We start from the raw sequence: 17,072 nt of genomic DNA, 5'->3' as shown, positions 1-17,072 counted from the left end.
ATCCATTCATCTATCGATGGACACTTAGGTTGTTTCCATGTCTTGTTTATTGTAAGTAATGCTTCTATGAACGTGGAGGCGCAGATATCTTTTCGAGTTAGTGTTTTTGTTACATTTGAATATATTCCCAGAAGTGGAATTGCTGGATCATGTGATAGTCCTATTCTTAATTTTTTGAGGATCCTCCATACTGTTTTCAGCAGTGGCTGCCCCAATTTACAATCCCACCAACAGTGCACAAGAGTTCCATTTTCTCTACATCCCTGCCAGCACTTGTTATCTCTTGTCATTTTGATGATGGCCATTCTAACAGGCATGAGGTTATATCTCATTGTGTTTTTAATTGGCATTTCCGTAATGACTAGTGATGTTGAGCATCTTTTCATGTACCTGTTGGCCTTTTATATATGTTCTTTGGAAAAATGTCTGTTCAAGTCCGTTAGAAGGGTGGGGTTTGGCTGGAAAGCTAGTGGACACAAGGGTAAGAGGTCACTAAGGGCCAAACCGTACAGAGACCCTCATAGGTCTACAAGTGATTTTTCCTTACTGAAGAGCAATGATGAGCTATGGGAGGTTTGATGTCGGTGGAGGAAAGGGGAGGTCACCTGATCAGATTTCTGTTTTGAAAAGACACCTCCAGCTGTAGTGTTGGCAAGGACCAGGGTAAACACAGTTGACCAGTTAGGAGGTAGTTTTTATGGCAGTCTGGGGGAGAGGCGCTGTGGGGTCGAGGGAAGTAGAGACAGAGACAGGGTGATCGGTTGTCCATGGGGTTGTGAAGGAGAGGAAAGTGTCAGGAAAGGGTAGGTGGAGGACATCACGAGCCTGAACATCCCAAAGGAGGTGTCAGGTCTGGAGCTCAGAGAGAGGTCTGGCCTGGACTGTGAAGTTGTGAGTCATCAGTGCACAAGTGGAGGTCCTCTAGACCAGACAGAGAGGAGGAGAGGCCCCAACACTGAGCCTGGAAAGGAGCCAGAGAAAGAGCCACGGGAGGAAGGATGGAGAGTGAGCGGTATGGGAGGAAGCCGGGGACCAGGCTGCTCAAAGCATCATTGCATCTGCAGGGCACCAGGTAAACAAGCAGGCTCGCTGGCCCCTCCCAGGTGCTGTACATCGGAATCTAAATGCCAGCCAGGTCCCCAGGTGCTGCTCATGTGCAGTGTATAGTCTGAGATGCTCTGGCCTGGGAGGCGTGATTCCAGAAAGGAGGCAACAGTGTTAGAGGCAGCTGAGAGGTCTGTTAAAATGAGGGCTGAACGAGATCCAGTGGACCCATCGGTGACCTGTTTGGGTGGATTGACAGGACCAGAAGCCAGAACTGACGGGCTGGGAGTAAGGAAATAGAGACAGAAAGGACAGACAGGTTGTGTTTTCTAACACTTTGGCTGAGAAGGGGAAGAGAGAGACAAGGCCGGAGGGAGAAGAGAAGTGGAATGGGGAGTTGGTTTTTTTTTTTTGGGGGGGAGTTGGGTTTTTAAGGAGAGTCTTGAACACATTTGAAATGGGAAAGTTCCAGTGGAGAGGAAATGATTGAACACTTGGAACGTACGTAAGAGAGAAACGTATATAAGGTTCTGGAAGATTAGGCAAGGATGGGATCCAAAGGGCACATAGAAGGGATATGTTTAGATTGCAGGAGGGCTAGTGGATCTGCAAGAGGAAGGAAGACCGTGTGGGGTGGGCTAGACGGATTTGGAATTGGGAAGACAACGGAATCCCCACTGATGACTTTTATTCTCTGTGGAGATGGGAGGAGGGGGCTGGGGCTGAGAAGAGGAGCCTGGAGGGTCAGGAGGCCGTGGACAATGGAGAAAATTTGACATCATCAGTCTGGCATTTAACGTTGTAAAGAGGAAGTTCCACCTGGTCTGCTGGCCTTTTAGTTCAAACTCAGCATTGTTTCCTACCTCAAGGGTTGTTCTAAGGCTTCAGTACAACGATGCCCATTTTATCACCTGGACAGCTCACGGCACAAGCAAGCTGGCACTCAGTGTGTCAGTCACCCACCTTCCTTCCCTCTGCACTGAGCGTGGGCTGGTCCAGAGGAAACACTTGGAAGAGGGGGTTCACGCGCCTCTAACACACTGCTCCCATCTCTCTGGGAGATTCTCAGAGTTCTTCTGGCCGTACTGAACAGCCCCCTTTCTCTCTCCCAGGCCAGAACTGCACGTTCCAACTGCAGGGTCCCAATGGCACCGTTGAGAGCCCAGGGTTCCCGTATGGCTACCCCAATTACGCCAACTGCACGTGGACCATCACAGCGGAGGACCAGCATCGGATCCAGCTTGTGTTCCAGTCCTTCGCCCTGGAGGAGGACTTTGACGTCCTGTCGGTGTTTGATGGGCCACCCCAGCCAGAGAACCTGCGAATCAGGTATCACCCCCTCCTCCCCATGGCCAACAGCTGGGCCTGAGCCAAGCTTGCTGAGAGGAAGAACCAGGCAGGGTGAATTGTCATCAAGAAAGACCTGTTTTTATGAGGCCTGCCCTGAACTCCTCTGCTTTCTTTACGTTTCCCAATTCCTTTCTCCTGCTTAGAAGTTCCCAGCAGGCAGGAGGTTTTGTAGGACAATTGGGAAGACTAGATAGAAAACACACAGAGCAATTCAAGTCTTTCTGTTACAGCTGATTTCGCATGCGTATGTGTGTGCGTGTGCACACCTTTGGGTGTATATTCTTTGCACACACAGAAATATATCCCTTGGACCCAGCAGATATGAACTGAAGGCTAGTAGCAACTATGTCTTACATCCCCGACTTGAAAACCATCAATACTTTGTTGGATTTTGCCTTGCATTTGCATGGCTTTGGCTGTGGGTACAGAATGGAGAATTTAGGGAAGTTTCTACCTTTTAAACCGCAGCGCACTCGATAGAAGAGGGAACAATGGAGAGGACGAGACTGCTTTCCCGTGCTTCTGAGCTACCTCCCAAGGAGAGAGTTCACATCAAGGAGGGAGACAGGGAGGAAGGCTCCTCCCACCTCTGCAGGAAGAGCAGACTTTGGGGGGGCAAAGATCAAGGCCCCAGGGTCATAGCTCTCCAGGTTTTGTTGACCTGGTGGCTTTCCGTGCCTCCATTGCAAGACTTGTCCTGGTCCTGCAAGATACACTTTGAGCTCCCAGGGAGACAAAGGGTTCATGGCTTACCAGCCAAGCCCTGGGGACCCCGGGGTCCTCAAGGCTTTGTTTAAGATGCTCTTGGATCAGAGTCACAGACAACATTCCCGGGACTGAGCCAGCCCTCTTCTTGCTTGCTCCCTGCCCTCTCAGGGCAGTGCAGAGGTGAGCTGCCATGTCTGCAGCTGGGATGGGCATCTGGGGCTCCCCTGACTAGTGGTTCCTCTTCGACAAGACCAGGCTTGTCCATCTGCCCTTGACATTGCACAGGAATTGGCACACAGTAGGTGTTCAGTGAAACTTGGGTGGAGGGACTGGAGTGCTCTTCACTTACTCATTCCACAAATATTTCGTGAGCACCTAGTATGTTCCAGACACTGGCCTCGTGCTGGGGACGCAGCAGTGAGCAAAACAAAGCTACTGTCTTCAAGGACGTGACGTGCTCATTGGGAAGGGGGCAGGCCTGGACTTCAATATGTGAGTTTAGAGTTCAAGGCTAGAGATATAAAGCTGGGAGACTAGGACTGGTTAGTGCTTAAAACCAGGAGACTGGACGAGGTCACCATCAGATGTCGAGCTCCAGTGACCCCATCGGTAGGGCACCGGCGCAGACCCTTGAGGGATGTTGAAAGACAGAAAGTCAGATCAGACCAGTGGGGCGGCTGGTTGGGGTGCAGATGACTGGAGGCCTATTCTGCGTCCTGAAGTTCTTCCAGCTCTTTTTTCTCTTTAGGCAGGGTCCACGCACGTGTGGTCAAAGCTCTATCTTCTGCCATTTGAGTTCTCTGGTTCTGAGAGTGAAGTGTGGAAGACCCCCAGAGGTGGGATGGCTCCGGCCGGGAAGGGTGGGGGTTCTGGGACCTAAGGAGGTGGTCCTGGCAGGGGGTCCCTGGATGTATTCCCAGCCAGGGCACAGCCCACTCTGGCCAACCAGCTGTGTTTGAGGAGAAGGCTCCTGGGTTTTGCACCGCCACAAGGTCATCCCTGCTCGGGCTCCTCATGCCTGTCATCTGCCTGATGTGCTCATTTTGGTTCATTTCAGAATTATATGGTTTTCCCATACAGCATTTCTACTTCCACACTATCTGGGATCACATCCGCTTTCTTGTATCTGCTCCCGCGTATTTGCATTTTCTTTCTTTTTACTTACTTAGTCTTGCCAGAAGTTTGCCTCTTTTATTGGTCTTTTAAGAGTCCCAACTCTAGGGCTATCAGTTTTATCCCTTTCCTATTACCTGACTTGTTGACTTCTGCTTTTATCTTTATTCATTCTTCCCTCCCACTTACCTTGGGCTGGTGGTGTTCTTTTGCTGTTTTCATGAACTGAATTAGTTTCATTACCTCTTGTTGGATATTAAAATCATTGAGGCATTTTCCCCTAAGTGCAACCTTGACCATATCGCATACGTTTTGATGATAGTCGTTATTTTTAGAGTAAATAATTCTAACTGCAGTTTTGTTCCTTCCTTGACCCTAGGGTTTTTTCCCTCAAAATTTCCAAGTAGTATTTTTTTATACTTAAGAAGTTATTATCTAGTTGTATTGCATTATGTTCAGATTATGATTTCTATTTTGGAGAAGTTGTTGCCTTTTTTTCTCAGTATGAGATCATTTTTGGTAAACGTTCTGAGTATTTGAAAAGAACATGTATTCTGTGGTGGAAGGGTGAACAAATTCATGTTATTAGTATTGTTTAATTTTTCTCATTTCTTATTTATTGTCTAAGTGATTTTTGTCAAGGATAAACAACTTATTGTTTTCACATTTTCACTATTATTTTTATCATTTTCTCCCTTTATTTCTAAGTTTTTACTTTACATATGTTGATGTTATTTCTTCAGTATGTCAGTATTTGTAGACATCAGATCTTCAGAGTGAATTCTAATTCTTCCAATGTAAAAGTTATATTTATCCCCCTTTTTTGCCTTAAATTCTACTTTGATACTAGTTTTATTATCTTTTGGGTTTGCATTTATCACCCATCTTTGCTAATTTCTCTATTTTAATATTTCTATGTCATTGTTTTCTATGTATCTTTTAGAGTTTTGTTTTTAAATCTTTCATGAGAGTTTTTACTCTTTAACAGAAAGATTTAATTCACTCACAATTTTTGGTGATAACTGATGTATTTGTTCTTGTATAATATTTAATACTTTCTGTTTTTAAGCTTCCTTACTATGATTTCCGTTTCTCCATCTTTAAGCACAAGTGTTCTTTGCCTCGTCTCTGATTTTTATTCCGCTAGTGGTTAAAGTTACTTCTTGAGAATACATTTTAAGCTATATTTCTCTGTCACCATCCTGTCTAGTGAACCTTTTTCTTAGTCAGGTCTCACCAGCACTGCATCTTTGTAGAAATTCCTTAGTGTTTGTAGCATGTAGGTGTCTGTCTCTTTTTCCTAGTTTCCCACATGGATATATATAGTCTCTCTTTTTATATACCTCAGACTATTTCCATGACAACTTGGGAGGTCAGGTTGAAGGAGAGTATAACATGTTGCCTTGGCTCTCCGTCTTGAACTGGAAATCTCTCTTAAGATTTTTGTTCTTTTTTGATTTGCTGTCATGAATAGAATTATTTTTCATTATATTTTATTTTTGGATGATTCACTGCTAATATGTAGAAATACAATTGATATTTGTATATTGATCTTGTATCCCATGACCTGGCTGAGCTTCTTATTAATAGTTCTGATAGTTTTAAAAAAATATCTGTGAATAAAAACAGTTTTTGTTCTTTTTCAATCTTTTTTTTTTTGCGGTACGCGGGCCTCTCACTGTTGTGGCCTCTCCCGTTGCGGAGCACAGGCTCTGGACGCGCAGGCTCAGCGGCCATGGCTCACGGGCCCAGCCGCTCCGCGGCATGTGGGATCCTCCCGGACCGGGGCACGAACCTGCATCCTCTGCATCGGCAGGCAGACTCTCAACCACTGCGCCACCAGGGAAGCCCCTTTTTCAATCTTGATGCCATTTATTTATTTATGCTTAATTGCAGCGGATAGAATATTGACTATACTCAATATTCAATATAATATTGACTAGGAGTGGTGAGGGTGGACATCCTTACCTTGTTCTTGATCTTAAAATACTCAGTCTTTCACCGTTAAGTGTGATGTTGGCTGTAGGTGTTTGGTAGATGTCCTTCTAATGAAGGTGTTTAAGCAGAGAATTTTGGCGTGGTCTGGCTGCAGCGTGGAAAATGCGTTAGGGTAGGGGCCAGACTGGTGTCTGCCAGGCCAGGCTAGAGACGGAGGTAACCTGAGCTAGAATAATGAAGAGAGAAGATGCTGTGGGTTTGTATGATGTTGTGAGACAGTGCGGTACTTGGAATTAAGGGTGGGTTTATAGGGATTGTAGAGTGCGAGTATGAAAAAAGGAAGGGGGTGGAGGATGACCCCACACTGTCTGGCTTGGAAGCAGAAAACAAGCTAGGTCAGCCTGACGTGAATTCCAGTCTCCAGGAAAATGCGTTCTCGAGGCATCCCAGGGTATTTTGTGCACTGATGTTTCTCGTCATTCGTCTAGCAGAACAGGTAGGTCACCTCCTCTCACAGTGTTTTCCCGTGAGACAGGAGGGTACGGTGGTGACAGGCCAAGATTTATACCCAGCTGGCTTCTACATTTATCTGCGCCGTGACCTCCGCAAAGTTGGGCTTCTCTGAGACTCATCTATTAAATGGCGGTGACACTGACCCACCTCACAGGGTTGTGTGTATGAGCCACCTCCTAGGATCCCCTGCTGCTCCATAAACATTATTTGCATCTTCCCTGGCCTTCTGCTCTTCTGCTCTGGAGCGCTTTTATGCCTGTCTTGTTGCTTCCTCTGTGGCCTGCCCATTAGACCTTTTAGATCTGGGAGATGCAGATGTGGAGGACGGACATCCGAGAAGAGACTGGGCTCAGGGGAAGTCATTCGTTGTGGGTGGCATTGCTCATCCCACGGTAGCCCAGCAGTGGGGCCGGACTGACAAGAAGGCTGCAGTGGGGTTCTCTCTGCATCACTTGGGGCTTTCGTCTCAGACTTGACAGGCGTAAGTTTTGTAATTCTGCTCTTTGAGCATTTTAATGCATTTCTCTTTTCTCCCTTTACCTTCAGTCCTTTTCAATTTATTTATGGATGCATTCCAGCAAAAGGCTGGAGTCACCTCCCCACCCCAGTGCTCAGCCGTCTTTCCACTCATCTTTCTCCAGCTGCTAGGTCATGGGTGGTGCTGTGAGCAACAGGCTTCCCTCCTAGTTACCTTCTAAGCTCCTTGAGGCTGGGAGTCAAGCCTCCTACCACGTTTGGCTGTGGCTGAGCCATGCAGTGAAATATACATCTTGCACGTGCAAGACATGAGTTCCAGCACCTCGCTAGCTGCTTGGCGTAGACAGGTCACTTTGACTCTCAGTATCTTCATCCATGAAGTGGATGTATCAGTATCTACCCCATAGGTTGGTTGGTAAGGATTAGATTAAATAGTGTGTGTAAACTGATTTGAACTGTAATGAGATATAAACAAAAGAAATACTTGTATGTTAGTAGAAAAAAAATTAGAAAACACAGTTAAGCAAAAAGACACACACACACCCAATACATTTATATGACATGAGGTAGAACAGTAGTTTTCAACTGAAGGTGATTTTGACCCCAAGGGGACGTTTGGCAATGTCTGGAGACATTTTTGGTTGTCACAACTGGAGAGGGGCCCTGGCATCTAGTGGATCAAGGCCGGGATGCTGCGAAGTGTCCTGCCATGCACAAGACAGCTGCAACAAATGCCAGTGGTGCTGAGGCTGAGAAATCCCGAGGCAGGTGATTAAGGAGGAGTGAAGGCCTTTAGCGTCAGACATACCTGTGTGCTAATCCTATTTCTGTCAGTGACCTTGGACAAGTGAGTCAACCCATCTGAGCTTCAGTTTCCTCCTCTGCAAAATGGGGAGCTCTCAGTGATGCTAGGTACTGACAGCTGCATCTGGCATCGTTAAAGAAGAGGTACCAGTAGGCACACTGCACACAGCTTGTTCTATATGCAGATGCCATTCATCTCCCAACAACTCCCTTTCTCCACCAGGAGTTCACAGCCACCTTCTCGAGAGCATCTCACATTTCATCTAGAGCTATTCGTAAGCAGCAACATCCCAGGGTGCCAGAAGGCAGTGTCTGGCTGCTTGAAATTAAATTTACAAATAGAAGCTGATCAGGTTCTTCCCATAGTGGATCCGGGTGGGAAATGGGAGTAGGAGCTGGTCCTGAAGGCTGGGGAGCCTGTAGGAGTTTGGAAATTAGCAAGAAAAGAACAAAGAGCCTCTCAGATAATGCAGTGTCAGCCCTGCCTGGATGAATTACTGAAACAATCCCCACATCTCTGCTTTTGCACAATTAGGTGGCCTTTCCGTGCTGGCAAACATCCTATTGCATTGCACTTTAAAGTGAGATGAAGTTTTCCAATGGAACACGAGCAGACATAAGCTATGGCGATGCTGCTAATAAACGACATCACTGTGTACTGGAGGGTTTATAGGGCACTGGTGATAACTGCACCAGTTAAGCACAGCTAAGCATCCCTTATTTGAGACATTTGGGCTCAAGTTATGGGAAACACTGCAAGTGGTTCCCTCCATTGCTGGCAACCACATTCTGTCATCAGCCTAAGGTGGAATGCAGTTTTAGTCATTTGGGGCTGGTTGCAGATTTCACTCAACTGGCATTAGACACCTGTTTGGAAGTTGTAAAAAATCTACAAATTTGCCAGATTTTCTGTCTTCTTTTTTTTTTTTTTTACATCTTTATTGGAGTATAATTACTTTACAATGGTGTCTTAGTTTCTGATTTATAACAAAGTGAATCAGTAATACATATACATATGTTCCCATATCTCTTCCCTCTTGCGTCTCCCTCCCTATAACCCTCCCTATCCCAGCCCTCTAAGTGGTCACAAAGCACCGAGCTGATCTCCCTGTGCTATGCGGCTGCTTCCCACTAGCTATCTACCTTATGTTTGGTAGTGTATATATGTCCATGCCTCTCTCTCGCTTTGTCCCAGCTTACCCTTCCCCCTCCCCATATCCTCAAGTCCATTCTCTAGTAGGTCTGTGTCTTTATTCCTGTCTTACCCCTAGGTTCTTCATGACATTTTTTTTCTTAAATTCCATATATATGTGTTAGCATACGGTATTTGTCTTTCTCTTTCTGACTTACTTCCCTGTGTATGACAGACTCTAGGTCTATCCACCTCATTACAAATACCTCAATTTTGTTTCTTTTTATGGCTGAGTAATATTCCATTGTATATATGTGCCACATCTTCTTTATCCATTCATCCGATGATGGACACTTAGGTTGTTTCCGTCTCCGGTCTATTGTAAATAGAGCTGCAATGAACATTTTGGTACATGACTCTTTTTGAATTATGATTTTCTCAGGGTATATGCCCAGTAGTGGGATTGCTGGGTCATATGGTAGTTCTATTTGTAGTGTTTGAAGGAACATCCATACTGTTCTCCACAGTGGCTGTATCAATTTACATTCCCACCAACAGTGCAAGAGGGTTCCCTTTTCTCCACACCCTCTCCAGCATTTATTGTTTCTAGATTTTTTTTTTTTTTCTGTACACGGGCCTCTCACTGTTGTGGCCTCTCCCATTGTGGAGCACAGGCTCCAGACGTGCAGGCTCAGCGACCATGGCTCACGGGCCCAGCCGCTCTGCGGCATGTGGGATCCCCCCTGACTGGGGCACGAACCTGTGTCCCCTGCATCGGCAGGCAGACCCTCAACCACTGCACCACAAGGGAAGCCCTAGATTTCTTGATGATGGCCATTCTGACTGGTGTGAGATGATATTGTAGTTTTGATTTGCATTTCTCTAATGATTAATGAAGTTGAGTATTCTTTCATGTGTTTGTTGGCAGTCTGTATATCTTCTTTGGAGAAATGTCTATTTAGGTCTTCTGCCCAGTTTTGGATTGGGTTGTTTGTTCTTTTGTTATTGAGCTGCATGAGCTGCTTATAAATTCTGGAGATTAATCCTTTCTCAGTTCCTTCATTTGCAAATATTTTCTCCCATTCTGAGGGTTGTCTTTTGGTCTTCTTTATGGTTTCCTTTGCTGTGCAAAAGCTTTGAAGTTTCATTAGGTCCCATTTGTTTATTTTTGTTTTCATTTCTCTAGGAGGTGGGTCAAAAAGGATCTTGCTGTGATTTATGTCATAGAGTGTTCTGCCTATGTTTTCCTCTAAGAGTTTGATAGTTTCTGGCCTTACATTTAGGTCTTTAATCCATTTTGAGCTTATTTTTTTGTATGGTGTTAGGGGGTGATCTAATCTCATACTTTTACATGTACCTGTCCAGTTTTCCCAGCACCACTTATTGAAGAGGCTGTCCTTTCTCCACTGTACATTCCTGCCACCTTTATCAAAGATAAGGTGACCATATGTGCATGGGTTTATCTCTGGGCTTTCTATCCTGTTCCATTGATCTATCTTTCTGTTTTTTGTGCCAGTACCATACTGTGTTGATTACTGTAGATTTGTAGTATAGTCTGAAGTCTGAGAGCCTGATTCCTCCAGCTCCGTTTTTCGTTCTTAAGATTGCTTTGGCTATTCGGGGTCTTTTGTGTTTCCAAACAAATTGTGAAATTCTTTGTTCTAGTTCTGTGAAAAATGCCAGTGGTAGTTTGATAGGGATTGCATTAAATCTGTAGATTGCTTTGGGTAGTAGAGTCATTTTCACAATGTTGATTCTTCCAATCCAAGAACATGGTATATCTCTCCATCTATTTGTATCACCTTTAATTTCTTTCATCAGTGTCTTATAATTTTCTGCATACAGGTCTTTTGTCTCCTTAGGTAGGTTTATTCCTAGATATTTTATTCTTTTGTTGCAATGGTAAATGGGAGTGTTTTCTTGATTTCTCTTTCAGATTTTTCATCATTAGTGTATAGGAATGCCAGAGATTTCTGTGCATTAATTTTGTATCCTGCTACTTTACCAAATTCATTGATTAGCTCTAGTAGTTTTCTGGTAGCATCTTTAGGATTCTCTATGTATAGTATCATGTCATCTGCAAACAGTGACGGCTTTACTTCTTTTCTGACTTGGATTCTTTTTATTTCCTTTTCTTCTCTGATTGCTGTGGCTAAAACTTCCAAAACTATGTTGAATAAGAGTGGTGAGAGTGGGCAACCTTGTCTTGTTCCTCATCTTAGTGGAAATGCTTTCAGTTTTTCACCATTGAGGACGATGTTGGCTGTGGGTTTGTCATATATGGCCTTTATTATGTTGAGGAAAGTTCCCTCTATGCCTACTTTCTGCAGGGTTTTTCTCGTAAACAGGTGTTGAATTTTGTCGAAAGCTTTCTCTACATCTATTGAGATGATCATATGGTTTTTCTCCTTCAATTTGTTAAGATGGTTTATCACATTAATTGATTTGTGTATATTGAAGAATCCTTGAATTCCTGGGATGAACCCCACTTGATCATGGTGTATGATCCTTTTAATGTGCTGTTGGATTCTGTTTGCTAGTATTTTGTTGAGGATTTTTGCATCTATGTTCATCAGTGATATTGGCCTGTAGTTTTCTTTCTTTGTGACATCCTTGTCTGGTTTTGGTATCAAGGTGATGGTGGCCTCGTAGAATGAGTTTGGAAGTGTTCCTCCCTCTGCTATATTTTGTAAGAGTTTGCGAAGGATAGGTGTTAGCTCTTCTCTAAATGTTTGATAGAATTCGCTGGTGAAGCCATCTGGTCCTGGGCTTTTGTTTGTTGGAAGATTTTTAATCACAGTTTCAATTTCAGTGCTTGTGATTGGTCTGTTCATGTTTTCTATTTCTTCCTGATTCAGTCTTGGCAGGTTGTGCATTTCTAAGAATTTGTCCATTTCTTCCAGATTGTCCATTTTATTGGCATAGAGTTGCTTGTAGTAATCTGTCATGATCTTTTGTATTTCTGCAGTGTCAGTTGTTACTTCTCCTTTTTCATTTCTAATTCTATTGATTTGAGTCTTCTCCCTTTTTTTCTTGATGAGTCTGGCTAATGGTTATGTTCATTTTGTTTATCTTCTCAAAGAACCAGCTTTTAGTTTTATTGATCTTTACTATCGTTTCCTTCATTTCTTTTTCGTTTATTTCTGTTCTGATTTTTATGATTTCTTTCCTTCTGCCAGCTTTGGGGTTTTTTTGTTCTTCTTTCTCTAATTGCTTGAGGTGCAAGGTTAGGTTGTTTACTCGAGATGTTTCCTGTTTCTTAAGGTAGGATTGTATTGCTATAAACTTCCCTCTTAGAACTGCTTTTGCTGCATCCCATAGATTTTTGGTCATCGTGTCTCCATTGTCATTTGTTTCTAGGTATTTTTTGATTTCCTGTTTGAGTTCTTCAGTGATCACTTCGTTATTAAGTACTGCATTGTTTAGTCTCCATGTGTTTGTATTTTTTACAGATCATTTCCTGTAATTGATATCTAGTCTCATAGCATTGTGGTCGGAAAAGATACTTGAAACAATTTCAATTTTCTTAAATTTACCAAGGCTTGACTTGTGACCTACGATATGATCTATCCTGGATAATGTTCCATGACCACTTGTGAAAAATGTGTATTCTGTTGTTTTTGGATGGAATGTCCTATAAATATCAATTAAGTCCATCTTGTTTAATGTATCATTTAAAGCTTGTGTTTCCTTCTTTATTATCATTTTGGATGATCTGTCCGTTGGTGAAAGTGGGGTGTTAAAGTCCCCTACTATGAATGTGTTACTGTCGATTTCCCCTTTTATGGCTGTTAGTATTTGCCTTATGTATTGAGGTGCTCCTATGTTGGGTGCATAAATATTTACCATTGTTATATCTTCTTCTTGGATCGATCCCTTGATCATTATGTAGTGTCCTTCTTTGTCTCTTCTAATAGTCTTTATTTTAAATTCTATTTTGTTTGATATGGGAATTGCTACTCCAGCTTTCTTTTGGTTTCCATTTGCATGAAATATCTTTTTCCATCCCCTTACTTTCAGTCTGTATGTGTCTCTAGGTCTGAAGTGGGTCTCTTGTAGACAGCAAATATATGGGTCTTGTTTTTGTATCCATTCAGCCAACCTGTGTCTTTTGGTGGGAGCATTTAGTCCATTTACATTTAAGGGAATTATCGATATGTATGTTTCTATTCCCATTTTCTTAATTGTTTTGGGTTTGTTATTGTAGGTCTTTTCCTTCTCTTGTGCTTTTTGCCTAGAGAAGTTCCTTTAGCAGTTGTTGTAAAGCTGGTTTGGTGGTGCTGAACTCTCTCAGCTTTTTCTTGTCTGTAAAGGTTTTAATTTCTCCATCAAATCTGAATGAGATCTTTGCTGGGTAGAGTAATCTTGGTTGCAGGTTTTTCTCCTTCATCACTTTAAATATGTCCTGCCAGTCCCTTCTGGCTTGCAGAGTTTCTGCTGAAAGATCAGCTGTTAACCTTATGGGGATTCCCTTGTGTGTTATTTGTTGTTTTTCCCTTGCTGCTTTTAATATGTTTTCTTTGTATTTAATTTTTGACAGTTTTATTAATATGTGTCTTGGTGTATTTCTCCTTGGATTTATCCTGTATGGGACTCTCTGTGCTTCCTGGACTTGATTAACTATTTCCTTTCCCATATTAGGGAAGTTTTCAACTATAATCTCTTCAAATATCTTTTCAGTCCCTTTCTTTTTCTCTTCTCTTTCTGCAACCCCTATAATTCGAATGTTGGTGCGTTTAATGTTTGTCCCAGAGGTCTCTGAGACTGTCCTCAGTTCTTTTCATTCTTTTTTCTTTATTCTGCTCTGCAGTAGTTATTTCCACTATTTTATCTTCCAGGTCACTTATCTGTTCTTCTCCCTCAGTTATTCTGCTATTGATCCCATCTAGAGTATTTTTAATTTCATTTATTGTGTTGTTCATCATTGTTTGTTTCATCTTTGGTTCTTCAAGGTCCTTGTTAAACGTTTCTTGTATTTTCTCAATTCTATTTCCAAGATTTTGGATCATCTTTACTATCATTATTCTGAAGTCTTTTTCAGGTAGACTGCCTATTTCCTCTTCATTTGTTAGGTCTGGTACGTTTTTACCTTGCTCCTTCATCTGCTGTGTGTTTTTGTCTTCTCATTTTGCTTATCTTACTGTGTTTGGGGTCTCCTTTTTGCAGGCTGCAGGTTCGTAGTTCCCGTTGTTTTTGATGTCTGTCTCCAGTGGCTAAGGTTGGTTCAGTGGGTTGTGTAGACTTCCTGGTGGAGGGGACTAGTGCCTGTGTTGTGGTGGATGAGGCTGGATCTTGTCTCTCTAGTGGGCAGGTTCACGTCTGGTGGTGTGTTTTGGGGTGTCTGTGGCCTTATTATGATTTTAGGCAGCCTCTCTGCTAATGGGTGGGGTTGTGTTCCTGTCTTGCTAGTTGTTTGGCATAGGGTGTCCAGCACTGTAGCTTGCTGGTCGTTGAGTGAAGCTGGGTGCTGGTGTTAAGATGGAAATCTCTGGGAGATTTTTGCCATTTGATATTTTGTGGATCTGGGAGGTCTCTTGTGGACCAGTGTCCTGAAGTTGGCTCTCCCACCTCAGAGGCACAGCACTGACTCCTGGTTGCAGCACCAAGAGCCTTTCATCCACACGGCTGCTGGTCTCGGACGGTCTCCTGGGGAGGCAGTGGCTGCAGCTGTGCCTCACCTCAGGGTGGGGCGAGGGAGAACACAGATGCTGGCGGCGGCCATATTGGGGAATATTCAGCCGTGCCAACACTCCTGGTGCCTGATATCTTGGCCTTTTAGCACCCAAACCTGACCCCACCGAACAGCCTCCAGGCGCAGGTGCTGGCCCTAGAGGCCTCAGGACGAACAACCAACTGGGTGGGGACACAGCACCACCCAGCAGCAGATAGGCTGCCTAAAGACTCTGCTGTTTTCTTATGAGTGTGTATTGCAGCAGAGGCCCCGAAGGACCTGCTTGTTGGATTCCTTAAAAAGTGTGCCTTACACATCAGTAGGATTGTCCTTGGAGGATCCTCTCCCTAGAGCACCTTGAGAATGTGCTGTGTGGTCAGGAGGTGGCTGGAGGGACCGATGGGGATGAGGGAGCATTCCTGTTTAGGATTGAAACAGAGGGAGGATAGTGGAAAGGAAAAAGAAGTGATGACACCAAGCACCTCTTGTGGGCCAGCCACCATACTAGACATATTCATTCATTCATTCATTCATTCATTCACTCATTGTCATGTATTCAACGTTTATTGAATGCCTAGTGTTGGGGATACAGCAGTTAACAAGACAGCCTCTGCTTTCAAGGAACTTACAGTCTTTTTAGGGAAACATAAATAAGCAGGTGAAGGTAGTCCAGGAGGCATGACTGAGGAACCTGACCTATTCTTGGGGAGTTATTTGTAGATGTGGATCTATGGGCCTGGGATGCTGTCCCTCCATCTGCCCCTTTGCTTAGTTACCGCTCCCTCATTTTTTATATGTCAACTCACTTGCACTTTCTCACCCGGGGAAACCTCTGAGACACCCCTACTTCTCAACCTGGTCACACCCTCCTGTGATACCCGTGAGATTACTGTGCATCTGTCCTTCGTGGCTGTACGTGTGTGTGTGTGTGATTCTTGGATTTCTACCCATTACCCTCACGAGACTGTAGGCTCCTTGACTGTTCTATTCTCCACTGCATCTCCAGGGCCTGGCCCATAGGAGGCGCTCAACAAAATATTTATGGAATGAATGAATGAATGCTCTCTGGAGGAAGGGATCCCTGATAGGGCGTGGAAGGAGGGGCTGGGAGAGTGTTTCAAGGCAGGATAATAGTGTGTGCGCAGGTCAGGGCAAAAGAGAGAGAAAGGCGAGGTGCAGAGGGCTCACTGGGGGTGGAGTGCTGTGGGGAGGTGGGGCCGTCCGGGCCGGATCACCAGGGGCCCTGTATGCCATGCTGGGGAGCTCGCACGTATGTTAAGGGAAGTGGGGACACACCAAAAGGTCCTAAACAGGCATTAACACGTGTTATGTAATAATTCAACAACAGCCCCATGAGATGGGTAGGATTAATTTTCTTTGCAGAGGTTGAGTAAGCGGCTGAGGTCTCTTAGATACTAAGTGACTCGTGGAGGAGAAGACCGTGGGTCTCCTAGAGCCAGAAACCAGGCTTCCTTCTCCACTCCAAAATGCCTTCGGAATGCTTGGGACTCATTTGCATCCACTCCATTTCCCTTTAAAAAAATTCATGCCATTTTCCTTTTCCAGTTGTTTCTTTAAAATGGTGAAAGTAATGGGAACTCTGCATTTTTTTAAAAAGTCAAGCAGTGCAGCAATGTATGGAGTGAAAAAACACAAGTGCCTCCTTCCCAGGCCCTTGTTCCAATCCCGCTCCCTGGAGGTAACTAACAGTTTGGTGTGCGTCCAATTTCTTCCTAAAGATTCATTCAACTGCCCATGATGCTTATTGGGACATCCATCAGCCCTTTAAAAATTGTTCTGATGAATTAAGTGTAAACTAATTAGAAACATGGATTCAATTACCCTCGAAACACACAAGGGTTTAATAATTAATAGGAAGAGGGCTTGAGGCCAAAGGCATTATGGATTTTATTAAACCCCTAACATCTGAAAAGTAAATACGTTTGATTCATCCTAAATGCAGGCACATTTGCCATCTGGAGGCAAACCTGTTGGTAGGAGCTTCATATGTAATCGGGAAATTGATCTCTGATTAATAAGGAGTCAGCTGAAGTGTGCGGAGGCCAAGGCCTGCGGATGTAGCTGGACGGGGCTGCAGGGACAGGGCAGCAGCCTGTCTTTCTGGGTTGCCGTAGTCGGCTCTGTTCATGACCTTTCCGCAGGCAAGCTTTGGGAGACCTGCATAGGTCCCCAGTGAGATCACTGACCCTTACTGTGGGCCCAGAGCATCTGGGGACAATACTGGGCCCAGAAACACGGTAGGACATTTGGGGGAACCATTCTGTTTATCCCCTGAACGATGAGTTCTGATGACTTAAATGG

The 17,072-nt window shown here is 44.1% G+C and overlaps 1 protein-coding gene across 3 annotated transcripts in view; it reads left to right on the top strand.

Annotated features, from left to right (window-relative positions):
- CSMD2 (CUB and Sushi multiple domains 2) overlaps nucleotides 1-17,072 on the top strand; it is a 668,701-nt gene that overhangs the window by 60,330 nt on the left and 591,299 nt on the right. For all 3 annotated transcript variants that reach the window (XM_067725393.1, XM_067725392.1, XM_067725391.1), the window contains exon 2: nucleotides 2,157-2,373. In XM_067725393.1, the coding sequence (XP_067581494.1) occupies nucleotides 2,157-2,373 (217 nt within the window). The remainder of the gene's footprint in view (nucleotides 1-2,156; nucleotides 2,374-17,072) is intronic.

This window comes from Pseudorca crassidens, chromosome 2 (assembly GCF_039906515.1).
Source record: "Pseudorca crassidens isolate mPseCra1 chromosome 2, mPseCra1.hap1, whole genome shotgun sequence".
NCBI lineage: Eukaryota > Metazoa > Chordata > Mammalia > Artiodactyla > Delphinidae > Pseudorca > Pseudorca crassidens.
Note: the sequence above shows the minus strand (reverse complement) of the source record. Positions and strands in the feature narration are given on the sequence as shown.